At 36.1% G+C, this 17,500-nt stretch overlaps 2 protein-coding genes across 2 annotated transcripts in view; one reads left to right on the top strand and one right to left on the bottom strand.

The window, feature by feature from the left end:
- Positions 1-9,916, top strand: part of LOC135222126 (alpha-1-inhibitor 3-like) — a 34,587-nt gene extending 24,671 nt beyond the window's left edge. Inside the window, exons 23-27 of the mRNA XM_064260295.1 lie at positions 2,091-2,486; positions 2,851-3,066; positions 3,564-3,800; positions 6,993-7,148; positions 7,747-9,916. Coding sequence (XP_064116365.1) covers positions 2,091-2,486; positions 2,851-3,066; positions 3,564-3,800; positions 6,993-7,148; positions 7,747-7,833 — 1,092 coding nt within the window. The 3' untranslated portion in view covers positions 7,834-9,916. The remainder of the gene's footprint in view (positions 1-2,090; positions 2,487-2,850; positions 3,067-3,563; positions 3,801-6,992; positions 7,149-7,746) is intronic.
- Positions 9,917-14,955: 5,039 nt separating this feature from the next.
- On the bottom strand, positions 14,956-17,494 carry LOC135222151 (complement C3-like). The gene is made up of 3 exons (XM_064260319.1): positions 17,387-17,494; positions 16,616-16,771; positions 14,956-16,029 (listed from the first exon to the last, which is right to left on the bottom strand). Exons 1-3 carry the CDS (start codon positions 17,480-17,482, stop codon positions 15,994-15,996), a joined length of 288 nt encoding a protein of 95 aa, XP_064116389.1. The 5' UTR covers positions 17,483-17,494; the 3' UTR covers positions 14,956-15,993.
- Between the last annotated feature and the right edge of the window lie 6 nt (positions 17,495-17,500).

The raw sequence follows: 17,500 nt of genomic DNA, 5'->3' as shown, positions 1-17,500 counted from the left end.
AGCCTCAGGATTCAAAAGCTTCATTTGTTATTTGTGGAGATTGCATTGCAAAGCACATCGAGTGGCTAAATTCAATATCCACCGGTCAACATGTCCGGTCTGCTCTCGAGATCTGTGTCTCCTCCGATTTTGTCTAGCTGATGGAGGAACCCACGCATATTTCTGGTAATAGATCAGACCTCACATTCGCAGACGTTCCGGCTATTGTCAAAGCCAAGGTCTGATGTTTAGAAAATTCTGGATGATCTTCTTACCTGGGGTGGAAAAGAGCCTGACAGGTTTCTTCGTTTTATTTTTTAAAAACGTCTCTAGTGTGTTGCTCCCAAGATCAGTATTTATGTTGATGTGTCTTTGCGGATGAGTGCAATCTTAGTAATACAGTGCCTGCTCTAAAGAGTGGCTTATGTGCTCTCCAAAGTTGATGAAAAACTTATTTTTAAGCCACTATAGAAGTATGTGAAATCTAATGGATTGTTAGCTGATAGTCAATATGCATATACTTGTAGAAAGCAGTTAGGTACCGATGCTCTTTTAGACTTGACATGAGATTTGCAAGAGAACCTTGATAAAGGTTTTGAGTGTAGAGTAATTCAAATAGATTTTAATGCTGCTTTCGATTTAGTAAATCATAAGGTACTTATTTATCAACTTCAGAATCTCTGAGTAGGTGGATGTGTTTTAGAATGACTGCAAGATTTCCTTACAGGTAGGCAGCAGCGAATTACTGTTGGTGGGATCTGTAGTTAGCCAAGACCTATCGTGTCCGGAGTTCAACAGGGTAGTGTTCTTGGTCCACCATGATTTTTGGTGTATACAAGATGTAGATGATGCGACACTTGTGGGTGTAGTAAAGTCTCCACTTATGAGGACCAAATCTACCCTCAGCCTCAGTTGGGACATGTACCGGATCAATGAATGGTGTAGTGACTGTAGTCGGTGGGGTATGAGGCTGAACTCCAGAAAAGCGTAAACACTATTGATTAGCAGATCTTGTACAGATTTTCCACTCCCATCCTCCCCTTCAGGTGGATAGGACTTGTGACTCACATCTTACTTTTGAGAAACGTGTAATGAAGGTTTCAGCAAATGCCGTTTGAAAGTAAGGTATTTTTCGTTGGGCCTCATATATATATTTATGACAGTGATAAGATCAATGCAACCTGTTTTAGGTTATTTGTGCTTCTTTTACTAGAATACTGTTCTCCAGTGTGGATGTCTGCTTCTGCCAAAGATATATCTCTTTTAGATAGAGTGGTTCGTGGTTGAAGATTTCTGTTTCTTAATAAAAGCAGTTATGACTTGGACCATCCCCGGATGGTCTCTTGTTTGTCGCTTTTTCCATAATTTGCGTTTTAAAGAGATCTCTCACATTCACAGTTGATCCCTGATCCTCTTATTCTGCCGAGAGCAGCCAGATTCGCTGAACAGCAGAAGCACCAATATGCAGTAAATGTGCTTCATTGTCGGACTTCTCAGTTCCAGAGGTCCTTTATTCCTCTACCCATTGGGCTGTGGAAGTCTCCCTGAGGATGTCGTGCAATGTAACAACAGAAGGTCAAGCAGAGATGCAGTGCATTACTACCCTAATGCTATTCTCCTATTAATTTTTTTCTTTTTAATAAGTGAGATCTCATCATTCTGTATTTCCCTCTACCTTCTCTTACCTCCTATTGAGCACCATTTTCTTTGGAAGCTTGAATTTCAAGTCAGGGCCCTCTGTGGTGGGCTTGTTATATTTGAATGGGTTCTATCTCCTGAATAATAATAATAATAATAATTAAAAAATCCTCATAGTAGCACGAGTCTTCAAATGGAGAAACAAATCCACAGTTATTTAAATGTACATATATTTAATAATAATAATAATAATAATAATAATAATAATAATAATAATAATAATAAAAATGATAGTGATTATGACCTTCAGACCGTTTATACTATTCTATGTTAACCTAGTATTTTGCTTCCTTTAGCGCTGGATAACCTTAAGGTCCTAGGCCTTTCGTGTGACCCAAAATTTCGTACATCAATCCGTCCATAACTGAATGCATTGTAAGTGAAAATATTCATGCCGGCATACATTTTTTCAGGGAGGCGTCGATGGTTCAGAAGCGTCTCTCACAGCCTACGTCCTCATATCTCTTCTGGAAGGGAATCTAACCCAGGACGTCCAGGTCATAGCAAACGCCGTCGCTTGCATCACCACAGCCACCACAAGTAGTAGCACATACATCAAGGCCCTGACGGCATACGCTCTCTCCTTGGCGGGCGACAGCAGCGCCGCTGCTACGCTCATTTCAGATGTGTACAACAGTTTGACATCAGGAAGTCCAGGTCTGTCTCTGGCTCTGACAGTTGAAGCTGCCGCCTACCTCCTTCTGGCCATGCTGAATGAAAGTCCAGGATCATACGCTGCCTGGGCACTTGATATTACTAAGCTTATATCAACTTATCACAATGGACAAGGAGGATTCGTCTCGACACAGGTTAGTTCTCTTGTTCAGTCGGGGCAGTGATGAATGGTCGAGTGACTTACTCATTGAAGATTATCTGTACAGAATTTTAATAGTAATTCACACGCATTCTCTTGACATTTTCGTTTAATTGACTTCCATGTAGCGATGTGAAACTTACAAAATAAATAGAGGATAAGAAAGCAGCGATCTTCCAAATCATGAATTTAAAATGAACTCACAGTAAGTGCAAGTAAACTTTTCTTATTTAATAGTAAATTTTAAAAATCCTATTTCGCACGCATTCTCTTGTCATTTTCGTTTCATTTTCTTCCATGAAATTAAAATATCTTGTATTCAGTGAAATGACATTTACTGACACTTCCATTTTCGACAGGACACAGTGGTTGCTCTGCAGTCCTTCGCAGCCTTCAGCGAAGCCTTCTCGCCCACAGGAACAGACCTCACCATATCAGTCACTGCTGGAAGTCAGTCGTTTGATATCGTCATAGATTCAGAGAACAGCCTTGTCCTGCAGACTAGCTACATCACAGGCGATCCACCATTTAACGTCACAGTGACTTCGTCTGGAAGTGGGTGCGCTCTTGTCACGGTAAGTTTCCGAAGCACACACACACATATACTTGCATGTACTATGTATGTATACATAGTTTTAAGGCAAGTACTGTGCTATTTATGTTGTTTCAATCTTCAATTCTCCGAGTAGCAAAACGTTTTAGGACAACTATTACCAATGAAATGTATTTTTTTTTTTTTTAGACAATAGCAGAGTTCATTTTGATAGCTTTAATAATACGTAGTTTAAGAGATTTAACCAATAGAGCGTTTATGAACAAATGCGTTATTTCATTTGATTTTGCTTGCCAACTATTACCAATGAAATATATTTTTTTTAAAATAACAGAGGTCATTTTGATAGCTTTAATACTAGTTTAAGATATTTAACCAATAGAGAATTTATGAGCGAATGCGTTATTTCAGCTATTATACACCTTTTCAATAAGAAAGTACAAGAGCATAAAAATTATTCTCAGATGCAGCATTTTTTACTTCTATTCTTAAGCTAATTTATGCTACTTAAAACATCAGGTTACCCACAAATACAACGTCTATGAAGAGCCAGAGAGCTCTGCTTTTGCAATGTCTGTCAAGACAGTCCGAGAAAGGTGCTCCTCTGTCAGTTCCCTGCAAATTTGTGCTTCCTACGTCAAGGAGGACTCCGTATCCAACATGGCTGTGATGGAGGTCGACCTCCAAACAGGATACTCGGCAGATGAGGACGACTTGAGAGGTCTCGTCGCTCAGCAAGTCATCAAGCGTTATGAGGTAATTTATACGTGATCTAAACTGTTTGCCCCGAAAACCTTCCAATTTAGTCAGATATGAACTATAGTAGATTCGCATCAACCGTGCATTTGATGTCTGGGCCAGTCTGTTACGACGCTCCTGATTGGCTGCTGATAAGTCAATCACAGGACTGTAAACTCAGTCTCTCTCGAAAGTTCACATAGGTAGGATGTATATTCCACCTCTCCTGAGGGATACTTATGAAAGACGTTATCCCTCAGGAGAAGTAGAACATAGATCCTACCCATGTGAACTCTCGAGAGAGACTGAGAGTTTCAAGCCCTGTGATTGGCTTATCAAATGCACGGTTGATGTGAATCTACTATAGTTACGATCCTCTGCTTACAAACTAGCGGCTTTTCAGATCTGGTATTGCTCGTAAGTACAATATGGCATGTATGCGCCTGAGTGGCGTGGTCGGTTTGGTCTTGGCCTGCCACCTCGGTGCCCGTGAGTTCGATTCTCGGGCATTCATTGAGGGGTCAGAGATGTTTATTTCTGGTGATAGAAGTTCACTCCCGACGTGGTTCGAAAGTCACGTATTTAAAAAACGCCGTTGGTCCTGTTGCTGAATAACCAAAAGTATCTCATGTAACTGAAAAACACCATACGTACAAACAAACAAACAATATAGCATATATATAAAGTCAATACATACAGTAGTCTATATTTTTTCATCCTAACACACAATTCACTCTATTTATATGCTACTGTATTTTATAGAGTACTTTATTAAAACCTAGATAAATTGTGATAATGATAGGACACTTCATAGAGTACTTTGCTAATACAAATAATATATAAAACCTAAATAAATTGCGATGATAATACAGTTCAGTACAGCTGTATTTCTTTTTTTTTTTTTTTTACTTTTTTTTCATTACATCGTATATGATGCAACAACATTTGGATCCTGATTCACATATATATAAAGCTCTTTCTGGAAGAGAAAGCCCCCTGGGCCATCAATTTCCCTTTAAACTTCTTTGAAAGAAGAAGCTCTACTTCTTCGTGTTCTTCTGTTCGTTGCATTTCTTCCAGCTCCATTGGGTCTTCACTCGTCAACTCCTCTGAATGACACTCGAACAGCTATGGAAAGTCTTCTTCTTCCAGTTCCGTTAGGTCCTCATTCGTCAACTCCTTCTGAAAGAGACTCAAGCAGCTCTTCAAAGTCCTCTTCCTCTAAGTCAGGCTTTAACTCTTCACTTATGTCAGGGAGACTGTTAACGATTCCCTTTGCCTCCTCTTCCTGGTCAAATGATTCGAAATCGTTGACAAACTGTGGGTATATGACCTTCCACGCTCCATTCATGTCCATATCACTTAATTCACCCCGTGCAGCAGCACTATTCTTTATACAATTGTAAATGTAGCAACCCTTCCAAAAGTCCTGTAAGGTCGCACCTCCTTCAATAGTTCCTCATCCGGATAGAAATCATCCAAGCAGGGTTGGCAATGATTAAATCAAACTGATTTAATCAAGTGATTAAATCTTTGATTTTTTCATTCAATAATCATGATTTTTTTATTACTTTTTTTTTATTTGAAAGCAAACAAGTTCATACTTTAAGCCGGTTCTGGGTACCTAAAAGATAAATCAATAGTAATTCTGTTATAAAATACATTTTCAGGAAAAAAAAGGATTGAATACACATCTAACAAATCAATAAAACCAAATAAATAAAAAAATCAAGTAAATCACTTATTTATATTTGTTTATTTTTTTTTTTAAAAAAATCACCAACCCTGCATCCAAGTGCATGGGTGACCAGGGGCGTCGTCCAAAATTAAGAGAATCTTGAAAGGAACCCCATTTTCGCAGCAGTACAGCTTGACTTCGGGGACAGAGTGATGGAAAAGACCAGTCTTCAAATACAGCAGGAGTCACCAGGGGTAGATTAGGGGTTGGGAACTGTTTGTGGTGTTTTTTTTTTTTTTTCAGTGCCTGTGGATTTGCTTGAAGTCTCCAGCAATAAAGTTAGCCTATCCTTCGTCGACTTAAACCCTGACATCGCCTTCTCTTCATGGCTGATGTATGTTTTATCTGGCATGTTTTGTCCCCAGAGTTGCCCTGTCTCATCAATATTAAAAACTTGCTGAGGGCTATAACTACTGCTATCAGTTATTTCCTTGAGCATCTTGGGATTTTTTAGGCTGCTGGTTTGTTGGCACTCACTGCCTCGCAAGTAACAGACATATAATGCAAGTTAGCACGTTTCATGAAGTGCTGAAACCATCCAAAACTTGCAGCAAATGTTCTGTATGCAGCGCTTTCGCTTTAGCCTTCAAGTCATCGAAAAAGCCTCAACAACACATTTGCATATGGTGTTCCATCCAGATACCCAGAATTTCTTCCATTTCTTCTACCACCCACCAACCCCCTTCTCTTGTTATAATTGTTGACTGCATTGGCACAGCACTTTTTATGTATTCCATTATTCGATCGTTGTTTTTAAAAGATCGTGACAATAGTTGAATGATTCATATCATGATGGCTTGCTACCTCGACCACTTTTTCAACTTCCTAATTTCTTTATAATTGTAATTTTTGTTCTCATTGAGATGACTAGCTGCTTTTTACCACTGCCACTATCTTTGCTGGCCTTTCACTTGCCATTAGCTTTGATAGAAAAAGGATGGGCTCGGTATTTCACATAAAATCGCACTAATAAATATGAGCACAACAGAAAGATGACGTCCAGCCGGCTACCACTTGGGTAGGTTCGAGTCTCTGGGACTCTGGGGCTTGTATTGCCTTCCCCTTCAGCTACAGTGCTGTTCAGTGTGGGTAGCAGCAAAAAATTGTAACGAAACAGAGGCGCGCAATAAAAAATTTGATCTTGGCACTGGTAGACTGACCGCTCCGAACACAATTTTAATTTAAGATCAATGTTGTTCGTATCTCTGAAAGTTTATGACTTGAAATTTCGTGAGTAGAGGAGCATCTGCAATTCGTACCTGTGCATAATAATGAAAGATATTTATAACTAATCTCCAGTTAACCTCAATGAGATCTTGTATAAAGATCGTCAATGAAATAAGTACTCTTTTGAGAGAAATATATAAGTATTAGTGAGATTATTAAGATTAATACCAGGAATAATGTTTTATATAAGACATTCGGACATGTTTACCGGCTTCATACTAACCTGCAGTGTTGACATTATGTAGGAGACAGATGGTGTTGTCTTCTTGTATCTGGAATCGGTCGGTGGCTCCGAAATTTGTGTCTCCTTCCGAATCCGGAGGGACCATGAAGTCGAAGATATAGCGCCTGGCACCGTCACCCTCTACGATTATTACACTCCTGAATTCAGGCTGACTCAGGTACTGTATAACTGTCAATAAGGGGAATACGTGATGGTAATTGCTATTGGACCAGATTGTTATTTATATTATTTTCTTTGTGGCACAAATTCTCTAACAATTCCGATCGCTTTTGAATCTGGCAAACATGGTTTTATAATTATTTAGAAGAAAATTCACCTTAAATCACTAAAAAAAATATAACTATGAGGAATGTATTTATCAATAGTAAGCTGAAGAGCCCCTTTTGTAGAACAATAAAAACAGAGGGTGGAATTATTTAACAGTGCCACCTTTTTTTCGTTAAACACCTGAATTAACATTCACTCAGGCACTGTGTCTTCAAGAAAGCAGAATAACTAATGTTAAATTTACTAGACCATATTATGACTCTTATTTTTCTTTGTGGCACAAATCATCTTACAATTTTGATCGATTTTGAATCTGACAAGATCATTTTGTAATCTTGTTTAGAAAACGTTCTCCACAAATAATTAGAAAATATAGCAATATAGAATTAATTTACGTACACCCACTTGAAGAGCCCATATTGTAGAAGGATTAGAGACATGGACTTACTTTGTCCCTTTTTTAACTGAGGTACCCTTTTTCGTTTCAGTCATTCGAAACTGAAGACATTGTGATTCAGCTTGAATGTCCATCCACCACTGTAACAATAGTGATAGATGACTTCACGAACTTCTGAGCAATGTGAAAAAAAAGTGTCATTGGTTTTAGAGTCTGAATATTATTCTAGACACTAAGTTTAATATATTTTAGTCATTATTTATGTTCAATTGGAAAAGAGAGGCCTTTATAATTAGAATTTTTAAGGTACAGCATTTTTGTTCATTCTTTTCAGTAACCGTGTGGTTATATACCTACATCAAATTCCATTCGAAACTGACAGATAAATGCTAATTGTAGGCTAAATTTGTAGTTATTCAAGGAAGTGCCTCTGATAGAAATGTCAATCCTTGAGTGAGGTAGATATGAAAGATTTGCCTTTCTCTTTTTGGATACTTGAGTGACGTGGGTTTTTATTCGCCGGTTTTGGTAGCCTAAGTCTTGCCTATTTCCTCGATCCTTCCCTCTTCTTATTTTTAATCAGCTGTCTCCTTTCGTTTATCAGTCTTCTCGTTTCAAATTCTAAACTGCCGTTATCAATTTTGGTCATGATATAATGGGATCACTAATTTAGATCATCCCCTGTTTCTGCTAGAAGGAGCAAGACCCTTCCAGTTTCTCGCCTGCGGCGTCTCCCAAAATATGAGGTTTTATACCAAAACAAATACCATCCTCTCTTCTCCATCAACCCCGTAGTGGGGTACTGCTGTCAGTGCACCTCATTCGGTGCAATGTAAGCGTTACTTAAGGTTCTTTGCAGTGTCACTTCGGCCCCTAGCTGCAACTACTTTCATTCCTTTTACTGTACCTCCGTTCATATTCTCTTTTTACCATCTTACTCTCCACCCTCTCCTAACAATTGTTTCATAGTGCATCTGCTTTGAGGTTTTCCTCCTGTTACACCTTTCAAACTTTTTACTATCAATTTCCATATCAGCGCTGAATGGCCTTAGTTGCCCCAGTGCTTGTCATAATGCCAGAAGTCCATATAAATCAAATCTTCTCCATCAATATTTTGAGCGTTTTTCTTTTTATTTTGGTTTGGCTTTGACGGTGGAGAAATTGTTGAGTTTATAAAACGCACATTAAGGTGATGCAGCTTTTGTAATGACCACAGCCATCGATGATGGGAGTATTGATCATATCAACGACGCTTCCTGATTCACCTTCTTTCATCACAGCATTGAATCCGTGTCTAGATTCACTTTATCAGTGACCAGGACTCCTGCTCTTCTTTGGAGTCTTTCCAAGTCGCTGCAGTGAGTATGTTGGCAGAGTTTAAAAGAAAGCTAGACAAAGTCATTAGGACACTGTGAGTGCACAGTAAAACCTGATCCTACAGATAAGTGAGCACAAGATGTCTCCTCTTAGGATGCACTAACAAGTCTTTGAGACATCCTAATCCTTGTAACTCTTTGTAACTTCGGACTGCTTTCCAAAACACGGAAATCACGATTTTCCTATTTCTGTTTTGGCTGATCTAATGCCTTTGCTGGTGGTTATAATGCAGCTCAGTCTGACAACAAACGAAGCAAACAATAACAACAACAGTATAAAAACTCCAACATTCCTTTCTTTGAAACTCTGCAGTCTCTACTTTGCTTTACCAAAATATTATAGGTCATCGTCTTACAATCTGAGGGCCATTCTGAAAATTTGTGAACCACACAGCTGCAACGGCCTCCGAAAAATAATTGTAATTTGAAGATAAAATTCGAGGTCATGATGTGAATAGGTTGGCAGACTTGAACATCATTTAAGAATATATTTAAATGTTATATTTGATCAACATCAGCATATCCTTTTTACGTTCATTCATTTCAATCTGCAGAATTGCTGTAGCCATTTGAATATGAAGTTATTTGTGTTATATTTTGAAGGGTTACCTGCGATGCCCTAGAAACAGATATAATCGAAGAGGCTGGATTGTGTTCTTCAGCATCATTGCACAGATTATGGAAAATATAAAGTGGAATCATTACGAGACTTTTATTTGATACCTAGAGACATGAAAGTGATTCAGCTTTGAGCTCGCGTATTTTATTAGACAAGAAATGAGTTGAAGGTTTTCTCAGAGACAATCTTGGAGCAGGTGTTGAATCAGAAGATAGATTTGTAGACAGACATCTTCCCCAGCATCGGGCTGGTGGTCATGAAAAGAAAGCAGCTGTTTGTTGGAGGATATATACTTTACACTAATGTAATGATTGTGAATACATACGAGTTGAGAATCATTCATTCGAAAATAAAACTTTGAACAACTTTGAAAAATCTCAAATAAAAGTGACAAATGGCAATACACTGTTAAAGTATGCAGAAATTGAACTACCTTTGGCTCTAGTAGCTCATAACCCTGCACAAGACTGAAAGTGACCTTTTATAATTTATGACATCTATAGTATGTGTGTTTTACATGTTTGCAGGATATATATATATATATATATATATATATATAATTATATATATATATATATATATTATATCTATATATATATATATATATATATATATATATATATATATATATATATATAGTATATATATATATATATATATATATATATATGATATATATATATAATATATATATATATATATATACAGGCGGCCCGCGGTTAAGAATTGGTTTTACGGCGGTCATAAAAAATATTCATAAAAAAATAAGGAATTTTAAGATTTATTTACGGCGCAAATATCGGTCAGCGGCGCCACAAGCGCCGTTATGCCTATGGAACAGATAGTGTTTAACGGCGATGTTAACCGGTTGAAGGCGCCGTTGACTGACAGCCATTCTCCTAAGCACGGTGACGGGAACTAGTTTTTTGTGTGTATATTGTACTGTTCTGTAGTACTTGACTGGAGAACGACCTGCCTGCCGCATGGGTCGGTCGCACACGCATAACGGCGCAGGAATATTGGACTGGTAGCCACAACGGCGGTCTTCGTAGAGCAATTTCCCATCTCTCTTGTTTTAGTTTTACTGCTTAACTTCATTCATCATGGGTCCTAAGCGTCCAGCTACTACGCCCCATGGAAATGACGCCAAGAAGAGGAAGACGATATCGCTGGAGACGATATACGATATCATCAAGCGGTCTGAGAGAGGTAAGACTTTGTTTACTATGCCAAAGTTTCCATGTAGGGTCATCAAATCTGGCATGAAAAATTTGTAGAAGAACTGTTCAGACCATAGTAAAGGTTATGCAAATAATATTAACATTTTTATTGAGAGTTATTACATACGTAGCTATTAGGGTAAACTATCTGCCCATGATGCTGATTTATGCCGCCGCCAGCCGCTCTTCCGAAAATATCGAGATAAAAAAGTGCAAATTTAGCGATCGATCTGTCAATTTATAAATGTTCATGTTTTCATGTTTAAATGTGTATGAAAATGTACATATGTATTACAGATAGGGTAATTTTATTTCTGTACATAAATAGTGTATTTACAACTATAATGTACTGTACAGTAGTACTGTACAGTAAATGCTATAGTGCTACTGCATAAATAACATTTTACTTGATGAGCGATCGCTAGATTATGGCGCCGTTGACTGGTCTAAGGCGCTGTTAAGCAGTGTAGTGCTCCGAAAGAAGGTGTGCGGCGGCCGTAGACTTTAAAGTCGCTCAACGGCGAAAATCACTCATCAGCGGCGGCCAGGAACGGAACCCCTGCTGTTAACCGAGGCCGCCTGTATATATTTCCTGCAAACATGTAAAACACACATACTATAGATGCCATAAATTAGTAATCAGTTTTGATGCTCAGATAATAAAATATTCAATGTATCAAAGCTCTGAATGAAAGGGTCCGATGGAAAGAAACGCCAAAGTTAATTACGTCTAGGTTTTTTTACCGACTCTCCCTTTTGCCAAAGGAATATCTGAAATAGCAGGGGTTGATTAGAATGTAACGCATCCTCGGAGCATGTTTGGGCTTTTCAAAAAAGTGTGTATATAGGTACACACACACGCGTTCACACAAACACACGCACATATTCATATATGTATATATATATATATATACATATAAAAGGATAAGTCTCAAGTATAAAAGGCCCTTAAAACGCTCTGGTTTAAAGCCAAGGACTATTTTGGTGGACTAACTCCCACCCTTATCAAGTAGTGAATGACAGAAGGAGTTACATAGCAAAATATATAGTGGGAAATATAACCTTAGGTGATGCCTAAGAAGGTCACCGCTAAGCCGACGTTAGTTGTGTTAATTGTCTTAATCCGCTTCATCGTTGCCTTAAGGAAGATATGGTCTATCTGGTCAGTCCCAGGCTCCATTTGGAAAGGTTGATCCTATTATCTTTGTATAAAAAATGTTTTATAATATGGGTATATATTTTTGTGTATATATATACACGAGCACACATTATATATATATATATATATATATATATATATATATATATATATATATATATATATATATATATATGTATATATATATATATATATATATATATATATATATATATATATCATATATATATATATATATATATATATATATATATATATATGATATATTTTTATATATATATATATATATATATATATATATATATATATATATATATGAATAACTTGATCACGAAGTATATAAAACGTGATGCTATGTATAAATAAAGGGTTTTTGCCACGAAGGAAAAAATGAAAAAGTGAGATAGCCAAGTACTTTCGGTCCTGTTCGGACCCTAATCGAAGAGGCTGGATTGTGTTCTGCAGCATCATTGCACAGATTATGGAAAATATAAAGTGGAATCATTACGAGACTTTCATTTGATACCTAGAGACATGAATGTGATACGGCAATGAGCTCGCGGTATTGTATTATGATAAAAATGTTTATAATAATATATATATTTGTGTGTATATATATACACAAGCACACATTATATATATATATATACATATATACATATATATATATACATATATATATATATATATATATATATATATATATATATATATATATATATATATATATATATATATATATATATATATATATATATATATATATATATATATATATATATATATATATATATATATATATATATATATCTATATATATATATATATATATATATATATATATATATATATATATATATATATATATATATATATATATATATATATATATATATATATATATATATAATGTGTGCTTGTGTATATATATACACACAAATATATGTATTATTATAAACATTTTTACACAAGATAATAAGATCAACCTTTCCAAATGGAGCCTGGGACTCTGACTAGATAGACCATATCTTCCTTAAGGCAACGATGAAGCGGATTATGACAATTAACACAACCAACGTCGGCTTAGCGGTGACCTTCTTGGGCATCACCTAAGGGTATATTTCCCACTATATATTTCGCTATGCAACTCCTTCTGTCATTCACTACTTGATAAGGGTGGGAGTTAGTCCACCGAAATAGTCCTTGGCTTTAAACCAGAGCGTTTTAATGGGCCTTTTATTGAGAATTATTCTTTTATATGTATATATATATATATATACTTATATGAATATGTGCGTGTGTTTCTGTGAACGCGTGTGTGTGTACCTATATACACGCTTCTTTGAAAAGCCCAAACATGCTCCGAGGATGCGTTACATTCTAATCAACCCCTGCTATTTCAGATATTCCTTTGGCAAAAGGGAGAGTTGGTAAAAAAACCTAGACGTAATTAACTTTGGCGTTTCTTTCCATCGGACCCTTTCATTCAGAGCTTTGATACATTGAATATTTCATTATCTGAGCATCAAAACTGATAACTAAACTCTTTTCGCAGAAATTCCCTGTAAGGTAGAGACTTCCTGTTTAGCTCCGTGCTTGATATCATGTTTTTTCATTAGTTTTGGATATTTTTCGCATCACTTCGCCTCTATTTGCCTTGTTTGGCTCCCCGACATTTCACGTGACGAAACTTTCTGTTACAATGTTGGTTTATCTTTTCGCTCTCTTCTTCTTGTCTCCCTTTTACTCATTATCATTTGTTTCTAATTTTAGGTCTACTGTAAGGGACCTTCGTCTCATTTTTTGGTAATTTTCGATGCCAAAAGCTTTTTCTTGTTTGGAAATCTGGTGGGCTGGTTGCATATGAGTAGGTTTTGTCTACTAAATAATAGTGATAATAGTATTAATAATAATAATAATAATGATAATTCTGTATTCTGCTCTATTCTATTCTGTAATAGGAACTTCCCAAGTTCAAACGAAGATGCAATGCATTACTACCCTAATACTATTCTCCTTGCATTTTAAAACATTTTTATCTATTTCCCTTTTCTTTCTCTTGCTTCTTCCTAATGAACACCTTATTATTCTTTGACCAATTGGTGCCTGGCCACGTAGAAAAAAAATCTAATCCTTCGGGCCAGCCCTAGGAGAGCTTTTAATCAGCTCAGTGGTCTGGTAATACTAAGATATACTTAACTTTTATAACCATATATATACATATATATGTATACATAAATATGTATATACAGAATAAACTGGTATTTTTCACATATAATTTACAGCAGCAATTGTCAGTTCAAAAGGCAGATGGTAGAATCAGCTTTGATTGAACAAAGACACACAATGAATCTTTCTAAAGGATCGTGGGACTCAGATATTATAGATTAAATCTTTCTCCGATTAGCGATTAAAAGATTAAAGAGGAATTGTCAGTTGGGGTGACTATATGACTGACCTGAGGATCTCTTGGTATAAATACCGCTTTTTCTGTAACTTTTTCTCATCACCTGCCTGGAGAGAGAGACAGTTTGGTCTCTGAAATATAGTATTTACTTTCTACGTTTTGGTATTTTTATCAGCTCATTGTATTAGATGGAATTCTGTTTTAACAGAATATATTTCACAGTCATATATAGGCTATATGTATATGTAGATGTGTATATACATTAATGAAGGTGATAAAAGAAACAAGGAAAATAATTGCATTTTATATTTTGCATAATCTTTGAAGAATTATTTTAAACACAAAATTCAGCCTTAGTCAAATAATTATTACCAAGCTTTTACAGATGATCCCTTAGACTATATAAAGAATAACTTCATATTTAATAAAAGATACAATAATGGATTATAAAACCACTGAAAGTGACATAACCATTTCGTAAGTTAGAATGACCAATGTCCAATGTAAAAGTGATGTTAGTTTGATAGAATAATCAACAAAGTCGTAATTGTTACTAAAGTTTGATACTTATTCAGGATCCATGATCTTGGAATCCTTTTCAAATAACTATTGTAATAGGTTGGTTTATTACAACTTCAGAAGTTCAAGCGAAAATGCAAAGCATTACTACCCCAATACTATTCCTCTTGCATTTTAATGCATTTTTATTTATTTATCTATTTATCAATTAATTTTCTTTTAATAAGTGGGATCTCTTCTTTCTGTGTTTCACTTTACTTCCTCTTACTTATTCCAAATGAACACCTTAATATTCTTTGGAAGCTTGAATATCAAGGCAGTGGCCCTTTGGTGGGCTTGTTAGATATGGATAGGTTTAATCTAGTACTGAATAATAATAATAATAATAATAATAATAATAATAATAATAATAATAATAATAATAATGATAAATAATATTAATAAGGATTAAAAGCACTCTGTACCCCCTCCACCATTAAAGCCAACCAAACACTCAAAATATTGTTTTATTATTGAACCAAACCAAAGAGTTTGATGGCAGATCAGACGAGACAATGGAAAGAATTGATTTCATCCAGGAACATGGATGATGCAAATTAGTGGTGACCGTTCGAATATATGAAATGCAGAGGTGAATGATGATAAAAGCAGTTCGGAAGGTAGGTGAAAGGAGAAGACTGATAAACGAAAGGCAAAAGTGTCATACCAGGTGCACAGAACAGTTTGATATTTCTGTCAAAGTGAATTTTTTCTTTTAAACAAGCTGTTCATTTTTTAAATTTTTCAGGGATATTTTCCGTAAAACAAGGAAATGGTCGCCATGTTATTGATGTACCTTCAGAAATCAAATGAGAAAGGGTTCGTGTCCGATAAAATCAGAAATAATGACCAATAAAAACATTTAACATTTTTGTCTGAAATGCGATGCGTCTCTAAGACCATTAACTTAAATTATTTTTTGTTTTTTTCAACGTTTTGTACATATTGCAGTGCAGTCATTTCCCATCCATCGTTACCAAAAGGAGCCAAGCACACACTTCACGCTGACTCACATGTGTCTTCAATTTCAAATGACTGAAACGAAAGAAAGAGCGAAACAATTAAAACAAAACTCTGTTATTGTCGTTGTGCAAAATAGGCTCTTGAAGTTGGTGTTCATAAATTCAGTCCATATGGTTATATTTTCTAATTATTTATGGGGAATGTCGTCCAAACAAAATTATGAAATTATTTCTTGTCATATCCAAGATCTATCAAAAGTGTCAGAGTATTGGTGTCACAAAGAAAAATAACAATCATAATACAGTCAGTTAGGTTTAACATTAGCTATTCTGCTTACTTGAAGACATACATTGCCTGAGTTAGTGTTAATTCAAGTGTTTAACGAAAAAAGGGTGGCACTGTTAAATAATTCCACTCTGTTTTTATTGTTCTACAAGAGGGTATCTTCAACATCCTGTTTATAAATTATTCCTGATATTTATATTTTTTTAGTGTAAGGTGAATTTTCTTCTAAACACGATTATGAAATTATGTCTTGCATATTCAAAAGCGATCGACATTGTCAAAGGATTGTGTTACAAAGTAAAATACTAATGATAATAATCTGGTCGAATAACAATTATCATCAGGTATTCCCTTTATCGAAGCTATACAGTACCTGAGTCAGCCTGAATTCAGGTGTGTAATAATCGTAGAGGGTGACGGTGCCGGGCAGAAGATCTTGGACTTCGAAGCCCTTCAGGACGTGGAAGGAGCCACAGACTTCGGAGCCACCGACCGATTCAAGGTAAAGGAAGACCATCTCATCTTTCTCCTTTGGAAAGCAAACGATGTAGGTTAGTATGAAGCCGATAAAATAAACATTCCCAAATGTCTTATAAAACGCGAATCTGAACTGGCGTCCTTTTGTCGTTTCCGGTAATATTCTTGATGTATCTTCAGTGCTAAAGATTTCTTATAACTCCCTCAGGAATATATGCATTTGCAGTGAGCAGTTTCATACAAAATTATCTCATTAAGGCTGACAGGAGATTAATCAAAGTAATCCATATTTATTTCAAAATAAAATTAACATTAGACAAAATTGGCGAAGCTTTCAAGGAAATAGATTTATGGTTAACAAAAGTTAAGTAAATTTTAGTTTTACCAGACCACTGAGCTGATTAATTGCTATCCTAGGGCTTGCCCGAAGGATTAGATTTTATTTTACGTGGCTATGAACCAATTGGTTACTTAGCAACGGGACCTATACAGCTTATTGTGGGATCCGAACCACATTATATCAAGAAATGGGTTTAGAATTACCAGAAATACATTCCTCTGATTCCACACGCTGGCAGCAACTGGGAGCGAACTCGGGCTACCAGATCGGTAGGCGAGTACGCAACCGACTCGTCCAGTGAGGAACTATGGTTACCAAAACAATTACCTCGTAACGCTTGATGATTTGCTGAGCGACGAGACCTCTCAAGTCGTCCTCATCTGCCGAGTATCCTGTTTGGAGGTCGATCTCCATGACAACCATGTTGGATACGGAGTCCTC

Source organism: Macrobrachium nipponense, chromosome 3 (assembly GCF_015104395.2).
Source record: "Macrobrachium nipponense isolate FS-2020 chromosome 3, ASM1510439v2, whole genome shotgun sequence".
NCBI lineage: Eukaryota > Metazoa > Arthropoda > Malacostraca > Decapoda > Palaemonidae > Macrobrachium > Macrobrachium nipponense.
This window is presented reverse-complemented; position numbering and strand designations above follow the sequence as displayed.